The sequence below is a fragment of the Mirounga leonina genome, unplaced genomic scaffold (assembly GCF_011800145.1).
Source record: "Mirounga leonina isolate KUSES-001 unplaced genomic scaffold, KU_Mleo_1.0 Mir_115, whole genome shotgun sequence".
Classification (NCBI taxonomy): domain Eukaryota; kingdom Metazoa; phylum Chordata; class Mammalia; order Carnivora; family Phocidae; genus Mirounga; species Mirounga leonina.
This window is the reverse complement of record NW_023270268.1, coordinates 85245162-85260911: the sequence shown is the minus strand read 5'-3', so window position 1 is coordinate 85260911 and position 15750 is coordinate 85245162. Positions and strand designations below refer to the sequence as shown.

The 15750-nt window shown below is 40.0% G+C and overlaps 1 protein-coding gene across 1 annotated transcript in view; it reads right to left on the bottom strand.

Annotated features, from left to right (window-relative positions):
• UBXN7 (UBX domain protein 7) overlaps positions 1 to 7721 on the bottom strand; it is a 57306-nt gene extending 49585 nt beyond the window's left edge. Inside the window, exon 1 of the mRNA XM_034999911.1 lies at positions 7582 to 7721. Within this exon, the coding sequence (XP_034855802.1) occupies positions 7582 to 7654 (73 nt within the window). The 5' untranslated portion in view covers positions 7655 to 7721. The remainder of the gene's footprint in view (positions 1 to 7581) is intronic.
• Between the last annotated feature and the right edge of the window lie 8029 nt (positions 7722 to 15750).

Genomic DNA, 15750 nt, shown 5'->3' with positions numbered 1-15750 from the left:
ATCCCTCTACAGAGCCCTTATTATCCCAGAAGGATAGAGAACAGAAATGATAGAGACCCAAAGAGACTGCTTTTTAGTTCTACCTATCCCCCAGAAATGATAACAAAGTAAGCTCGACTGTCCACCTAGGAAACAGGAGTGAGTGGCAGTTGCAAGAAGTAAGGTGAAAGCTAACCTCATCAGTCTCCCAGCCTCAAGTTTTTAAGCATTCAGGAATTGAAAACATTAAAAAACAAAAACAAACAAACAAACAAAAACACCAAAAATTTATACCCAGAAAACTAAATTTATTAAGTATAAGAGAAACGAAATGACTGAGTTAGCGGACAGATAAACAAAGCTCATTTTTGTTGGATCAACAAAGGAAACTATAGTGAGGGTAGTAGTAATATGGTGAAAAATGCATAGGCTAGGAGTAAAGACACCAGAATTCTAGTCCCTATTCTGCCATTACCTAAGACCATGCTACCCAAAGTGTGGTCCTGAGACCAGCTATCTCTAGTCCATGACAAGATTAAAAGAGAAAGTCTAAAAATAAATAAGTAAATAAATAAAAGAGAAATTCTAGTGTAAGCATTTCGAAACTTTTCTAACAATTTGATAGAGTAATTTTATGTCTGTGGAATCTAATAATTAAAAGTTCAGGCTTAAAAGATTTATGGACGGCAAATTATCATATGAAAAATGCCCAATATCATTAGTCACTAGGGAAATGCAAATTAAAACCACAATACTATACCATTATACACCTATTAAAATGACTACAAAATATTAAAAATACCAAATGAACAAAAAATAAAATAAAAATAAAAATAGAGGGCGCCTGGGTGGCTCAGTAGTTTAGCGTCTGCCTTCAGCTCAGGTCATGATCCCAGGGTCCTGGGATCGAGCCCCACATCGGGCTCCCTGCTCCTCAGGAGGCCTGCTTCTCCCTCTGCCTGCTGCTCCCCCTGCTTGTGCTCTCTCTCTCTCTGTGTCAAATAAATAAATAAAATCTTTAAAAAAAAAAAATAGAATAATAATAATAAAAAAAACCAAATGGGCAACTGAACTCTCATACATTGCTGATGGGAATGGTAATCATGACCTTGGAAAACAGTTTAGCAATTTCTTAAAGTTATATACCTATCATATAATCCAATTATCCCACTTTAGGTATTTATCCAAGGGAAATGAAAACTTACATTCACACACTTGTATGCTAATGTTTTTAGCAGCTTTATTTATAATCTCCCAAACTGGAAACAGCACAATTATCCATTCACTTAATGAATGGATAAACAAATAGTAGTATATCCACTCAATGGTATACTATTCACCAATAAAAAGGAACAACGATATGAATGAATCTCAAATGCAGTATGCTAATTGAAAGAAGCCAGACTCAAAAGGCTACATACTGTGATTCCATTTATATGACATTCTGGAAAAGAAAAACAATAGACAAAAAGATTAGGCTATAGGTGGGGGGAGGGATTGACTACAAAGGGGCAGGAGGAATTTTCTGAGGATGATAGAACTGTTTTGCAACTTCACTGTAGTTACAGAATTGTACACAGTTATTAAAATTCATAACTACACATTTAAAAAGGGCAGATTTTACTGCATGCAAATTATACCTTAATTTTAAAAAGAATTTGGGCTTATATTTTCTGTTATTTTTATCTCATTTTTCAAGCAATTAATTTTTATTGTATTTTATAAAAGTACTGGTCGGGGTGCCTGGGTGGCTCAGTCGTTAAGCGTCTGCCTTCAGCTCAGGTCATGATCCCAGTGTCCTGGGATCGAGCCCCGCATCGGGCTCCTTGCTCCGCGAGAAGCCTGCTTCTCCCTCTCCTACTCCCCCTGCTTGTGTTCCCTCTCTCGCTGTGTCTCTCTCTGTCAAAGAAGTAAATAAAATCTTTAAAAAAAAAAAAAATTTAAAAGTACTGGTCCATGAAGACTGAAAATAAAAAAAAAGGGGGGGGGTCCTTTCCTCCAAAAAAGTTTGAAGAGCACTGACCTAGTCATATAAACCTAAGTCACTTTACTGCTCATTTGATTAACTCAGAAATGAGTCAAGATGGTTTTTAAGATATCTTCCAGCCCAGGGGGCACTGGGTCACTCAGTTGAGCGTTGGGCCGACTCTTGATTTCAGCTCAGGTCATGATCTCAGGGTTGTGAGATCCAGCCCAACATCCGGCTCTGCGCATGCCATGGAGCCTGCTTAAGATTCTCTCTCACCCTCTCCCACTGCCCCTCCCACCCTCTTAAAAAAATCTATGAATATTCAATGATTTCTGGTTTCCTCAAGTGCCTACATAATATCTGAGTTACTACCATACTCCTGATGTTGGAAGTACCATTACATTCTCCTGATTTTCCTCTTAAATCTTTGGTTTCTCTGTACTTTCTTCTTTGCACTGTGTCAGATGTTAGTGTTCCTTCAGCTTTGTGTCTTGGAGCCTACTCTATTCTCAGAGTACACTCTCCCCTGCAAAATGCTATTCACATTTACACTTCAACCGCCATCGCTACAACTCCTCAGATGACACTCCTCTTTCTAGACCCAAATAGTCATTTGTTTATTGAACAGTCCACTTGGAAGTCTCAGGCAGCAACTTATCTGAAACTGAACTAATCATCTTCTCCCCAAACCTCTTCCACTATCCCATATCCTTCACAAATAGCACCATTATATACCTAGATGTCCAAAACAGAATCCTAAGCTTCATTCTGACTCCTCTGACTTCTTCCCATATCTTTCTTCCCTTATCTTCCACTTCTCTGCCACAAACTTATTTCAATAAGGACACCAGTGTCTTTCTTGGATTAAAGCAACAGTTTTCTACTTATCTCAATGCCTACCTCTTCTCCACTATAGCCAAGTAACTCTTTCTAAAAAATCTAAATCTGGTTATGTCATTCCCCCAATTAAATTTTTCATTGACTCCCCACTACACTAGAATACAGCCAAGATTTAACATGGGTTACAAAGCCCTTCCTAATCTGGCACGCCCCCCACTATCTCTTCAGTTCAATTTACTGCATCTCCCACTAACTATGCCCTATTCATTTGGAATTATCATCAACTCCCTAAATCTACTGTCTCTTCTTTCTTGTGTCTTGTATGTGTGTTTATCTGTCCCTCTCTCCTCCAGGCCTTTGTACATGTTCCTCCTGTAGGAAACATCTCTCCTGCAAGGTTTTTTTTTTTCTTTCTTTTTTTTTTAAATTAAGTTTTAGCTAAGAAATTATTTCTTCTGGGAAACCTTTCTTTACCTCCATCTTTTGTGCTCCCATAAGAGCTACCTACCATTCTCCCATTGTATTATAATACCTATGTATGTGTCTGTATTCCCATTAACCTTTATGCTTTTTGAGCACAGACACCTTGTCTTGCTCATAGTAGTATTTCCAGGATCTGAACCATGCCAGGCACATAGTAGTCCATCAATACTGAATTTATTAGTAAGATTCCATTGACAACTCAAAATTTATTACCTCTCTAAATTCTGCTCAAACATCATCACCTCCTGAAATAGTTCTTACAATTCCAAGAGTTTCCTCTTGATATCTAGAACGCTTACAACCATCTTTCCTGACAGAGAACTTAAACACAGTTTAATACTAACCCAAGAGAAATGTATTGTAGAAAAGAATATGAATCGAAATTGGCCACAAAGCCAAAAACTCCACATACCACAGTTTCTAATTTCTGTAACAAATATGCATTCATATAACAGTTTTAGACAAAGTTAAACTAAGGTCTCTTCTATAATTTCATTAAGTACATGAGTGCCCACTATGCATGAAGTTTTATGGAATTCTATACTAACTCCTGTTTTCTTCTCAGCCTCCACTTTCTGTTCCCTCACATTTTGTCCTTACCTTCTATTGCCTGTTTATTTTTACCAATTCTATAGAGCATCTATATATTCCCTCATCTCATGAAATTATTCTGATTACATCTGTGCATTTTGTCTATGTGTGGCTGGATGTCAGCCCAAGCTGGTGTTAATGGAATACTGCCATGGTTCAAAACATTAAAAATTGTTCTTTTGGGGGGTACCTGGCTGGCTCAGTTGGAGAAGCATGCAACTCTTGATCCTGGGGTCATGAGTTCAAGCCCCACACTGGGTGTAGAGATTACTTAAATAAATTTTTTAATTGTCCTTTTGGAATTACATTCAGATCCAGCAGCACATTCCTTCCTCATGTTTTAAAAACTGATACGACTTTTGAAAGCAGTTAACAGTCATTCAAACCCAAGTACGGTGAATATCAAGGGAGATCAAACTGATAATACTGTAAAATGTAGTGGACTATAAAGTAACAGGACTGGTTTTCTATGCAACTTCAAATGACTCTAACATCAACGGTAAAGATATACAGTTTCTCAATGTGAGTATTTCAAAGACTGTCACTTCCCTTGGCTTATCAGAGTTTGATCACAGAAAAAATATTTATGATGTAATATTAATTGAAAAGCTATTCTAGGGGCACCTGGATGGCTCAGTCGTTAAGCATCTGCCTTCCACTCAGGTCATGATCCCAGGATCCCAGGATGGAGCCCCACATCAGGCTCCCTGCTTGGCGGGGAGTCTGCTTCACCCTCTCCCTCTCCCTGCCGCTCCCCCTGCTTGTGCTCTCTGTCAAATAAATAAATAAAATCTTAAAAAAAAAAATTGCTGTTGTGAGAGATTAGTTTTTACTTTTTTCAAAATCATTTCATGTTATGATTTGTGTGTGTGTGTGTGATTTTTTAAGTATTTTTTTTTTTAAATCAAGGGTCAGGGTGCCTGGCTGGCTCAGTCAGGAGAACACATGACTCTTAATCTCAGAGTCGCAAGTTCAAGCCCCACATTAGGCATGGAGCCTACTTAAAAATAAATAAATAAAAATAGGGGCGCCTGGGTGGCTCAGTCTGTTAAGTGTCTGCCTTTTGGCTCCGGTCATGATCTCAGGGTCCTGGGATGGAGCCCCGCCTTGGGGACTCTGATTTTCCCTCTCCCTCTGACCCTCTTCCCTGCTTGCATTTGTGTGTGTGTGCTCTCTCTCAAATAAATTAAAATCTTTAAATAAATAAAAATCAGTCAATACACCTGAAGCTAATACAATATGTTGAACTCTATTCAAATAAAAATAAGAAAAAAATCGAGTCATTACTTCATACTCATAAATCATATAGAGAGATGTGTTCTACTTAGTGAGAAATAAGACTTAAAATTGTTTTCTGTTCTATTTTTAAAGCCACAGAAAAGGTAAGGCTCACATTTTTGAAAATGCATTGCTTTCACCAGAATGTTGAGCTTCCAGAAAGTAAAATCTTTTTGAAATCACAGCATAAGCTCTTAAGGTCAATTTAATTCATCCAGCAATGAGTAAGTATCAAATACCTTTTTATCATAAAAACTACAATTTTAAAATATATGTGGAAAGAACCCCAAACTTTCCTTTTTAATATATGTGAAAAAGACCAAAGGGGTTAATCATGTGTTTCTAACAGTTAATCACTGTCTTGTAAAAAAAAAAAAAAATCCCCAAAGTTATTATTTTTTAAAGTTTTTTTAATTTATTCAAGTAATCTCTACACCCAATGTGGGGCTCGAACTCACGACCCTGAAATCAAGAGTCGCATGCTCTTCTGACTGAGCCTGCCAAGAGCCCCAGAATCCTCAAAATTATTAATAGAAATTCATAATACATTAAGAACAATCTAAGGTATTTTCCCTTTTGCAGACTTCCAGATACCATTGTCTACTAAGGGTCTCCGACCTGATTCAGGAATAGAAAGGCCTGTGGCCAGGAAACAAGCCATGTAAGCTAGCATAGAATTAAACCAAGTAAGTGAGCCATTTTATCTCACCACACTTTGGATTTTGTCCATATTTAACAAAAACGCTGAATTAGAAGAAATAATGTGAGGTTCTGAGTTCCTGAAGGGGTGGTAATTAACATAAAAAACTGAAATTAAATAGGTGGCATCTTAAACCAACTCTAGAAAAATCTAAAAATTAATAATAACCACTTCTATATCTGATTCACTACAAAAATTTTTCTATAGAAAAATAATGCTGCAATATTAACTTATATACACATTAATTTTCTAATTTTCCCAATAACAGCAATCTGCTTAGACACTGGGAAATGCATTAGATCTTTAATAGTCCAATCACAAAAGTTTTAAAATATTAAGAAAAGTTGATCATTCCATCCCTCATCCCAATTTTACTTCAAATTTTACTTTACCAATTTTGACGTGATGTTTCATGCCCACCAGCTAGATAATGCATCAAACGTCTAGTTGTCATTGCAGAGCAAAAGAAAAAACTAGCTTTAAATTATAAAACAGCAACGTGCATACAACCTGTCTGGTTAGAACAATATAAAATTTTACTTAACCAGATCTTATATGTCAAACTCTAGGTACATTAACAGTAGAAACATTCTCTGCACCTAACAAATAACCAGATAAAGTACAGATCTGCTCAGAAAGGGAACTAACATTCTAACCTCCTTCCAAAATGACAAACTAGAACGGCAAAATTACACTCAGGCACATGGAGTACTCTTCTCTCAAATCACTCCACAGAGAACTTCATCATTTGCTCCGCCCTCTAATAACTCATGCAAAAAAAGTTCAGCACCATCAGAGAGAAACAAGGCATAGAGAATTCATAGAATGGCTTAGGGCCTTTCCTCCAGGCGGCAAGAGGATCTGCGTGTGCCCTTCGCAGGGGTCCAAAGGAAAATAACCGAGGATTTGGGGGATGCTGACACCCAAAAACTGACTTTCTCTCAAAGAAGTTTCTGCCGCCATCCCTATTTTATCAGCAGGAGGCTCCGGCGCCATCGTCCCAGTCTTTATTATTTTATTATGGGGAGGTGGGAAACGCCACCCAGGATTCCTCCAGGCCTTCCCTATTAAGGTTGGGGGGGTTCCCCCTCATTCTTCTCTTAAAACCTCTGTCTTGAAGGTGCTTCTCAGCACCCCCCCTTTCTAGCGGCCTATCCCCCAGGATCGGTAAAGGCACTGCCGAACCCACCAGCCTCGTCGTTAAGGCGGGAGGGCCCGAGCACGCCAGGGCCACGGCGATGGCTCTGAGGGGCCCAGAAAGGGGAAGGGCAGGCCAGGGACTGGGGGAGAATGACCTGGCCGAGGAAGAATGGAAAAAGGAGGTGAGAGATGCACTGCACCCCACGGCTGCACAGAGAAGAGAAGGTAATGAAGGAGGAGGAGGGCGGTGGCCCGGGTGCGGCCCCCCACCTCTCCCGCCCCCAGGTCCCCGGGCCGGCGGGGGCGGATGAGATCGGCCCATTCCCCGGGTCTTGGATGACAATGGGGGCATTGGGGGTGAGTGGGGGTGTCTCCCTCCACACTGCGAGAAGACCGAGAACGAGGTATGGGGTGCGCGGGGGGGCTGTCTCCCGCCTGAACCCGGAGACCCGACGCCGTCGTCGCCTCTTCCTCAGAAGGGAGGACGGGAGCTGTGGGGAAAGCCCGAGGGAGAAATGCATGAAGGTAAGGGGAAGCCCGGGGCGGAACGGCCGTCCGCTCCAGACCCCACTCTCCACCTTCCGGTAACCGCGTCTCTTACCGGTGATGGCGGTGAACTGCTGAATTAACCCCTTCAGCGCCGAGGACGCCGCGGAGCCCCCGTGGGCAGCCATCTTACCGCCGCCGCCGCTGCCGCCGAACAACAACACAGACACACACGGACCGCCCTCCCCCACTTCGCCGCGCCGTTTGCGCAGGCTCATTGACCGCCCCCAAGCTCCGCCCCCCCGCCCCCCTCCCCCCCCCCCGCGGAGATCGGCGCAGGCGCACTTCCAGGCCGGTCCGGGAGCGCTATCTGCTCTCCGGTTGGTTGGCTGCCCGGTAGCTGCCTCCCGGCAGCATCCTTTACAACCTCTGGTGCCTTCCTCTTCAAGCTCCAAGGCCAGTCTCATAGATGCGATATCTGTTCCTGGTTTCCGAGATAAGCTTCAGCGAGCTCGGCAGATAGTAGGCTCTTTGCGTTTCAACTTCACAAGTTTTATTGACAGACCCAACTGCCGATGACAGTTTTTCCTTCTTTTTTTGCAGCTCCATAGCCCTCTGCTAGGTTTCCTACAGCTCCTATCAAAATACAAATCCTACATCATCGCACTGAAGCGTCTCTCGCACCTGCTCCCCAACCTCTAAACTAATTGCCTAGCTTTCCTTCAATAAATTTGTCAACCCATGTCTCCCCTCAAGGTCTCAGTTTCCTCACCTATAAAACGAGGAGGTGTCATTTAGATAAAAATAAAACGTGTATTTGTATATACAGTATATGTATATATGTATAGAATGAGCACTGGAAAGTTGTACTCAAAAGGATACTGGTGACGCCTAGAGAGGGGAGCAATAAAGGGGATGGCAAAAGAAGACTCTGAGAGTTTTTTATCCTTTTTTTTTTTTTTTTTAAGGTTTTTAAAATTTGGAGTGCCTGGGTGGCTCAATCCTTAAGCGTCTGCCTTCGGCTCAGGTCATGATCCCAGCCAGGTCATGATCCCAGCCAGGGTGGAGCCCCACATCCGGCTCCCTGCTCCGCGGGAAGCCTGCTTCTCCCTTTCCCACTCCCTCTGTTTGTGTTCCCTCTCTCGCTGTGTCTCTCTCTGTCAAATAAATAAATAAAAGCTTAAAAAAAAAAGATTTTTAAAATTTATTTTAGAAAGAGCGAGCGTGTGGGTGAGTTGGGGAAGGGCAGAGGGAGAGGGGCAAGCAGACTCACTGAGAGCTGAAAGTGTTGGGCTGGATCTCATGACCCTGAGATCATGACCTGAGCAGAAATCAAGAGTCAGAGACTCAACCCACAGAGCCACCCAGGTGTCCCTATCTTTTATTTTTAAACAAAGATAATATTAGTATATTACTTATATTTTTAAAACAATTATAGGGGTGCACTCAAATCTGATGATCTCTCCCTTTATTTATGAGAACAAAATTAAGGAGACTCAATTTAGAGTCTAACCTCCCACCCACATATTTTGCATCTACATAGGAAAATGGCCCAGTGAAAGATGAGAGGAGTCATGTGGAGAACTGACCCATCCTAAGAGTGTGTAAATGTGCTATTGGGGTGAATTAAGAAATAACTAAGTCAGGGGTGCCTGGGTGGCTCAGTCGTTAAGTGTCTGCCTTCCGCTTAGGTCATGATCCCAGTGTCCTGGAATCGAGCCCCACATCAGGCTCCCTGCTCCGCGGGAAGCCTGCTTCTCCCTCTCCCACTCCCCCTGCTTGTGTTCCCTCTCTCGCTGTCTCTCTCTCTCTGTCAAAATAAATAAATAAAATCTTAAAAAAAAAAAAGAACCAAAATAACTATAGGGTTATAGCTTCAGGAAGATATGACTGATATCTTATGATTGAAGATATGATTGATACGATATCAGAAAACAGACTCCTGATCAAGAGTATTGTCAATTAAATGACAAAGAATTGGTCCTAGCACCACCTCCAGATTGCTGCAATTCTCTGGGTGTGTTGAGGAATCCTAAGGACCAGTCATGGATTTGGGAAGCTGTTTGGCTCACATTGACACAGAAATGCAAAAAAGGAGAGGAAAACAAGGGCAAGAAACAATGTGACCTCTTCCTTATTTTTTTTTTATTTTTTTGAGAGTGAGTGATAGAGTTTTATTAAGTGAGGATACAGGAAAAGCTCTCAGGAGTGAGAAGGGTCCTGACAGGGTCCTTTCCTTACTATTTTTTTAAAAATCTTTTTTTTTTAAGTAATTTCTACAACCAATGTGGGACTTGAACTCACAACTCTGGGATCAAGAGTTGCACACTCCATGGGGCACCCGGGTGGCTAAGTAGGTTAAACATCTGACTCTTGATTTCAGCTCAGGTCATGATCCCAGGATCCTGGGATTGAGCCCCGTGTGTCCGGCTCCCTGCTCAGCATGGAGTCTGCTTAAGACTCTCTCCCTCTCCCTCTGCCCCTCCTCCCTGCAATTTCTTTCTCCACCCCCCTAAAATAAATAAATAAACCTTCATTTTTTTTCTTTAATTTTTTTCTTTTTTTAAAAAAGGTTTTATTAATTTGAGAGAGAAAGAGAGTGAGAGAGAGAATGAGGGGGGCGGGGATGGGGAGGGGGTAGAGGCAGGGACAGGGAGGAAGAGGACCCTGGGATTATGACCTGAGCTGAAGGCAGACGCTTCACCGACTGAGCCACCCAGGTGCCCCATCCTCTCCTTTCCTAAAGGCTGTGTCACCATAGCCAACCATGCAAAATCAAGCTCCAAATAAAATGGTAGAACACCACTGACTACAAAAACTAGATGTAGTTATTACTGCAACTAGGACTGAGACCTGTAGATTTATTTCCAAGGTATTAAAATTCAGATATAGCAGTGTGATTTTTCAATTAATCTTGTGAAAAAGTGGTCAGGGTTATGCTATCCACAACTCTAGGAAAGATTCTGTGGAGACTAAAAAATAATCTAAAAGAAAAGGAGGTGGAAATTAATAATACAACTTTGAAAAGCCTTTTTGAATTATTAACAAATATGAAAGATCTTTAGAATCATAAGAAAATATATTTATTTATTTATTTTTAGAGATTTTATTTATTTGACAGAGACACAGCAAGAGAGGGAACACATGTAGGGGGAGTGGGAGAGGGAGAAACAGGGAGCCCGAAGCGGGGCTCGACCCGGGATTTAGGGATCACGACCTGAGCAGAAGGCAGACGCTTAACGGCTGAGCCACCCAGGCCCCCAAGGAAATATATTTAAATACCTTCTTCAAATCATGGAAAATATGTTAAAAACAAAACAAAACAAGGACTATTCTCAAAAAAACTGCAAAAATATTACTATTGAATAATGAAAAATTAAAAATTTTTTATTAAAAATTTTATTTATTTAAGAGATAGAGATAGAGCATGAGCAGGGATGAGAGGGAGAAGCAGGCTCCCTGTTGAGCAGGGAACCCCATGTGGCGCTCGGTCCCAGGATCCCAGGACTATGACCCAAGGCAGACAATCAACCGGCTGAGCCACCCAGGCACCCCGAAAAATTAAAATTTTTAATAACAAAGAGCAAATATCCCAAAGCTAAATATCAGTTACTATTTGAATTATTTCACCAAATTACACTAGGATTTTGTTTTTAATTTTAGGTCTGGTTTTAAGACTCTGTCTCAAAACAATCTGTAGCATGTTACTGTAATTTAATGGAATGACAGAGTAAATGAGCTAGAAGGGATAGTCAAGATAATCTGATTGGGGCGCCTGTGTGGCTCAGTTGGTTAAGTGACAGCTTCCGCTCAGGTCATGATCCTGGGATCCCAGGATCAAGTCCCACATCGGGCTCCCTACTCAGCGGGGAGTCTGCTTCTCCCTCTGACCCTCCCCCCTCTTAAGCTCTCTCTCTCATTCTCTCTCTCTCAAATAAATAAATAAAATCTTTTTTAAAAAAGATAATCTGATTCAACACTAACATTTTATCATGACTCTCCTGAGACTCAGAGTTTGAGAGAGTTGTTCAAGGTTACAAAATGGTAGGGTAGAGCCTAGAATCCAAATCCCTTAAATCCTAGACAAATGTAGTATACTTTGATTGTAAATGACAATATTTCTTTTGTCTAAAAAATGGATAACTATATTAGATAGCTTTTAAAAACCCAACTGTTGACACAAGACATAGCTAAAACATAAGGATAAAGGTTGGAGGGAAAAGTAAAAAAGATATACAGAGGTTGTATTAAGGAAACGAAAGCTGGAGTAGCTGTATTAATTTCAGACAAGATAGATTTTTTTCCTTTTTTTATTTTTTATTTCAGACAAGATAGATTTTAAAGGAAAATGTATCATTAGAGATAAAAAGGGTCACTAGATAATGACAAAAAAGAACAAATAACCAGAAAGATAAAACAATTCTAAACCTGTATGCACCCAGTAACTCGAGTATATAAAGAAAAATTAATGTTTAAAGAAGAAATTTGACATATGCAATTATATAACACCCTTCTCTCAGGCAAAAGTAGTAAAGATACAGAAAATACTTATTCTATTCAAGCATATGTGGAACAAAATAAAAATTGACCGCAAGCAAGTCTCAACAAATGTCAAAGAATCATTATAATATAGAACATGTTCTCGTAATACGTATCGGTAAATTAGGACTTACTTTAAAAGAATAACTTAAGGGCGCCTGGGTGGCTCAGTCATTAAGCATCTGCCTTCAGCTCAGGTCATGATCCCAAGATCCTGGGATCGAGCCCCACATTGGGCTCCCTGCTCTGCGGGAAGCCTGCTTCTCCCTCTCCCACTCCCCCTGCTTGTGTTCCTGCTCTCGCTGTCTCTCTCTCTGTCAAATAAATAAATAGAATCTTTAAAAAAAAAAAAAAAAAAAGAATAACTTAAAAAGAAACTCATATACCTGGAAAGTTAAAAACAAACTTCTAAATAGCTCTTGGACCAAAGACAAAATAAAAATGATGTATTGTCCAGAGTACCAACAGATAACAGATGTCATTCAAATGATTTATAAAGGAACACATTTTAAAGATTTTTTATTTATTTATCTGAGAGAGAGAATGGGAGACAGAGAGCATGAGAGGGAGAGGATCAGAGGGAGAAGCAGACTCCCCGCCGAGCAGGGAGTCCGATGCGGGACTCGATCCCGGGACTCCAGGATCATGACCTGAGCCGAAGGCAGTCGCTTAACCAACTGAGCCACCCAGGCACCCCAAGGAACACATTTTAAAGGTGTAGGTGGTATATGTGGGAATCAAGGGACAGTGGAGGATCTGGGACCTGCAACAGCAGAATAGTCACAATTTGTAGGTCCAAAGGGATGAGAGAGGTCTTACCAGAATCCCAAAGGACAGAGAATCGTATTTGTAGAGCAGGCCACCTTTTATCAAGTATGACCTCTCAAGGGATATAATCAGCCTGAGGCAATCTCAGAGAAGAGACCAAAGAAATAAAAATTCTGACCTTGCTCTCCTCCTCTTTCATCTCCTGCCAGTAATCCCCACTGGCAGAACCCAACCAGAAGACAGAGGGCATAGCAGCCCACTGATGTCTATATAGGCAGTCTGTGGGCCAGAGAGCAGGGTAAAGAAGGGAGGAAGTGAGTAGATGTGGAGGGGCAAAGGGAAGTTGATAGGCATTAATGGAAAATGGAAAATATTTAAAACTGAATGATCATGGCAATATAGATCAAAATTTGTGGGATACAGTTTTCGCAGTACCTAAAGGAAAGATATGTAAACATAAATGTTTATATTAGAGAAGATTAGAAAATGAGTAGTTCAACATCCAGTGAAGTAGTTAATAAAGGATGGGGCACCTGTGTAGCTCTAGTTGGTTAAGGGTCCAACTCTTGATTCTGGCTCAGGTCACATTCTCAGGGTTGTGGGATTGAGCCCCACCTCCGGCTCTGCACTCAGGGAGGAGTCTGCTTGTCCTCCCTTTGCTCCTCCCCCCACTCACATTCTCGCTCTCTCTCAAATAAATAAATAAATAAAATCTTTAAAAAAAAAGAAGCTAATAAGGAAACAACAGAGTAAACCTAGGGAAATTTGAAGGGAAAAATGCAGGAATCAGTAAAGAAAAGAAAAAACAGAGGATCCACACACCAAAATCTGGTTCTCTGAAGTTACAAGTAAAATTTAAATCCTTTGGCAAATTATATTATGAAAAAAAGAAAAAGACAAACAATATTAGGAATGAAAAAAAGGAACATAGCAGATACAGCAGTAATTTTTAAAATAAAGGAATATTATGAACAATTTTATGCCAATGAATTAGGAAATGAATAAATGGCAGCTTCCTGGAAAAATATAATTTATCAAAACTGACTCAACTATGAGTAGACTTATGACAATGAATGAAGTTGAATCTACCATACAAATAAACAGCCAGACCCAGATGATTTTACAGGCGATTTCTATCAAAAAAATTAAGAGACAGATAATCCCAATATGCAATTATTATGCATAAATAATATGCAAATTATTTCAAAGGGGACAAATAATTCCTTCTATGAGGCTAAGATAACTGTAATATCAAAACCAAACAAAGCAGCAAATGAAAGCCTCACTTAAGGTTACCAAAACAAAAATATTAAACAAAAATTTAGAAAGCCAGTTACACACACACATACCTGTATGCACGTATATATTTATTTTTTAATTGGATTTATCTTAGGAATGCAAGCATAACTTTACAGTAAAAGATCTTTCAATGTAATTCATGGTGGTAGAAAAATAAAAGAAGCCATTTGATCCATTTGATCAGATACAGAAAAATCAATGATATGAATCAACATACCTTCACAAAACAACAACAAAAAATACTTAATAATCTAGGTAGAGAAGAAACTTCTTCAACCTAATAAAGTATATTTACCAGAAGCACAGAGTAAATAAAATTATACTTAATAATAAAACATTTAAAGTATGCACTCTATCACTATTTCTAGTCAACCAATATAATGGAAATTCTAGCCTTAGCAGTAAGACAAGAAAGAATATGGGATGCCTGGGTGGCCCAGTCAGTTAAGTGTCTGTCCTCGGCTCAGGTCATCATCCCACTTTGGGCTCCCTGCTCAGCAGGAAGTCTGCTTCTCCCTCTCCATCTGCTCCTCCCCCCTGCTTGTGCTCTCTCTCACCCCCCCAAATAAATAAATAAGATCTTTAAAAAGAGAAAAAGAGGGTGCCTGGGTGGCTCAGATAGTTGAGCGTCTGCCTTTGGCTCAGGTCATGATCCCAGGGTCCTGGGATCAAGTCCTACATCAGGCTCCCTGCTCCTTGGGGAGCCTGCTTTTCTCTCTGCCTCTCTCGCTCTCTGTCTCTCATGAATAAATAAATAAAATCTTCTAAAAAAAGAGAGAGAGAAAGAATATGTAAAACAATTTTAAAAGAAATTAAAAAGTATTATTATAGATTATATGATTACATAGAAAATCTAAGCAAACCAACAGACAAGTTTTAGGACCAATAAAAGAGTTCAGGTATATTTCTGGATATATAACCAATATACATATTTTATTTTATCTTATCTTATTTTTTTATTTTTAAGTAGGCTCCATGACCAATGTGGGGCTTGAAATCACGACCCTGAAATCAAGAGTCACATGCTCCACTGACTGAGCCTGCCAGGCGCTTTCCTCCCCAGTATACATATTTTAAAACCGTATTCCTAAACATGAGCAGCAAATAGTTTGAAGCTATAATTTCTTTAAAAAAACCCATCCATAATAGCAACTAAGAATGTTTACATGAAGCATGTACCTAAGCATAGATTTAACAAAAATATACTAAGTTTTTTTGTTTTTGTTTTTAAAGATTTTATTTATTTATCTGACAGATAGACAGTGAGAGAGGGAACACAAGCAGGGGAAGTGGGAGAGGGAGAAGCAGGCTTCCCGCGGAGCAGGGAGACCGATGCAGGGCTCAATCCCAGGACCCTGGGATCATGACCTGAGCCAAAGGCAGATGTTTAACGACTGAGCCACCCAGGCACCCAAAAATATACTAAGTTTTATGAAGAAAATTATAAAATTTTATTGATAAACATTAAATGAAGAAATCTATATTCATGTACGGGAAGACTCAATATTATAAAGATGTCAATTTTGTATATGTCAATCAATAAATTCAATGTAATTCCAATTAAAATACCACAGAGTTTCTCAAGTATTTTAATAAGGTGATTTTAAAAGTCAAGAACAAAAGATCAACAATAGTCAACACACTTTTGAAGTAGAAGAACAAGAGGGAGATTTACCCT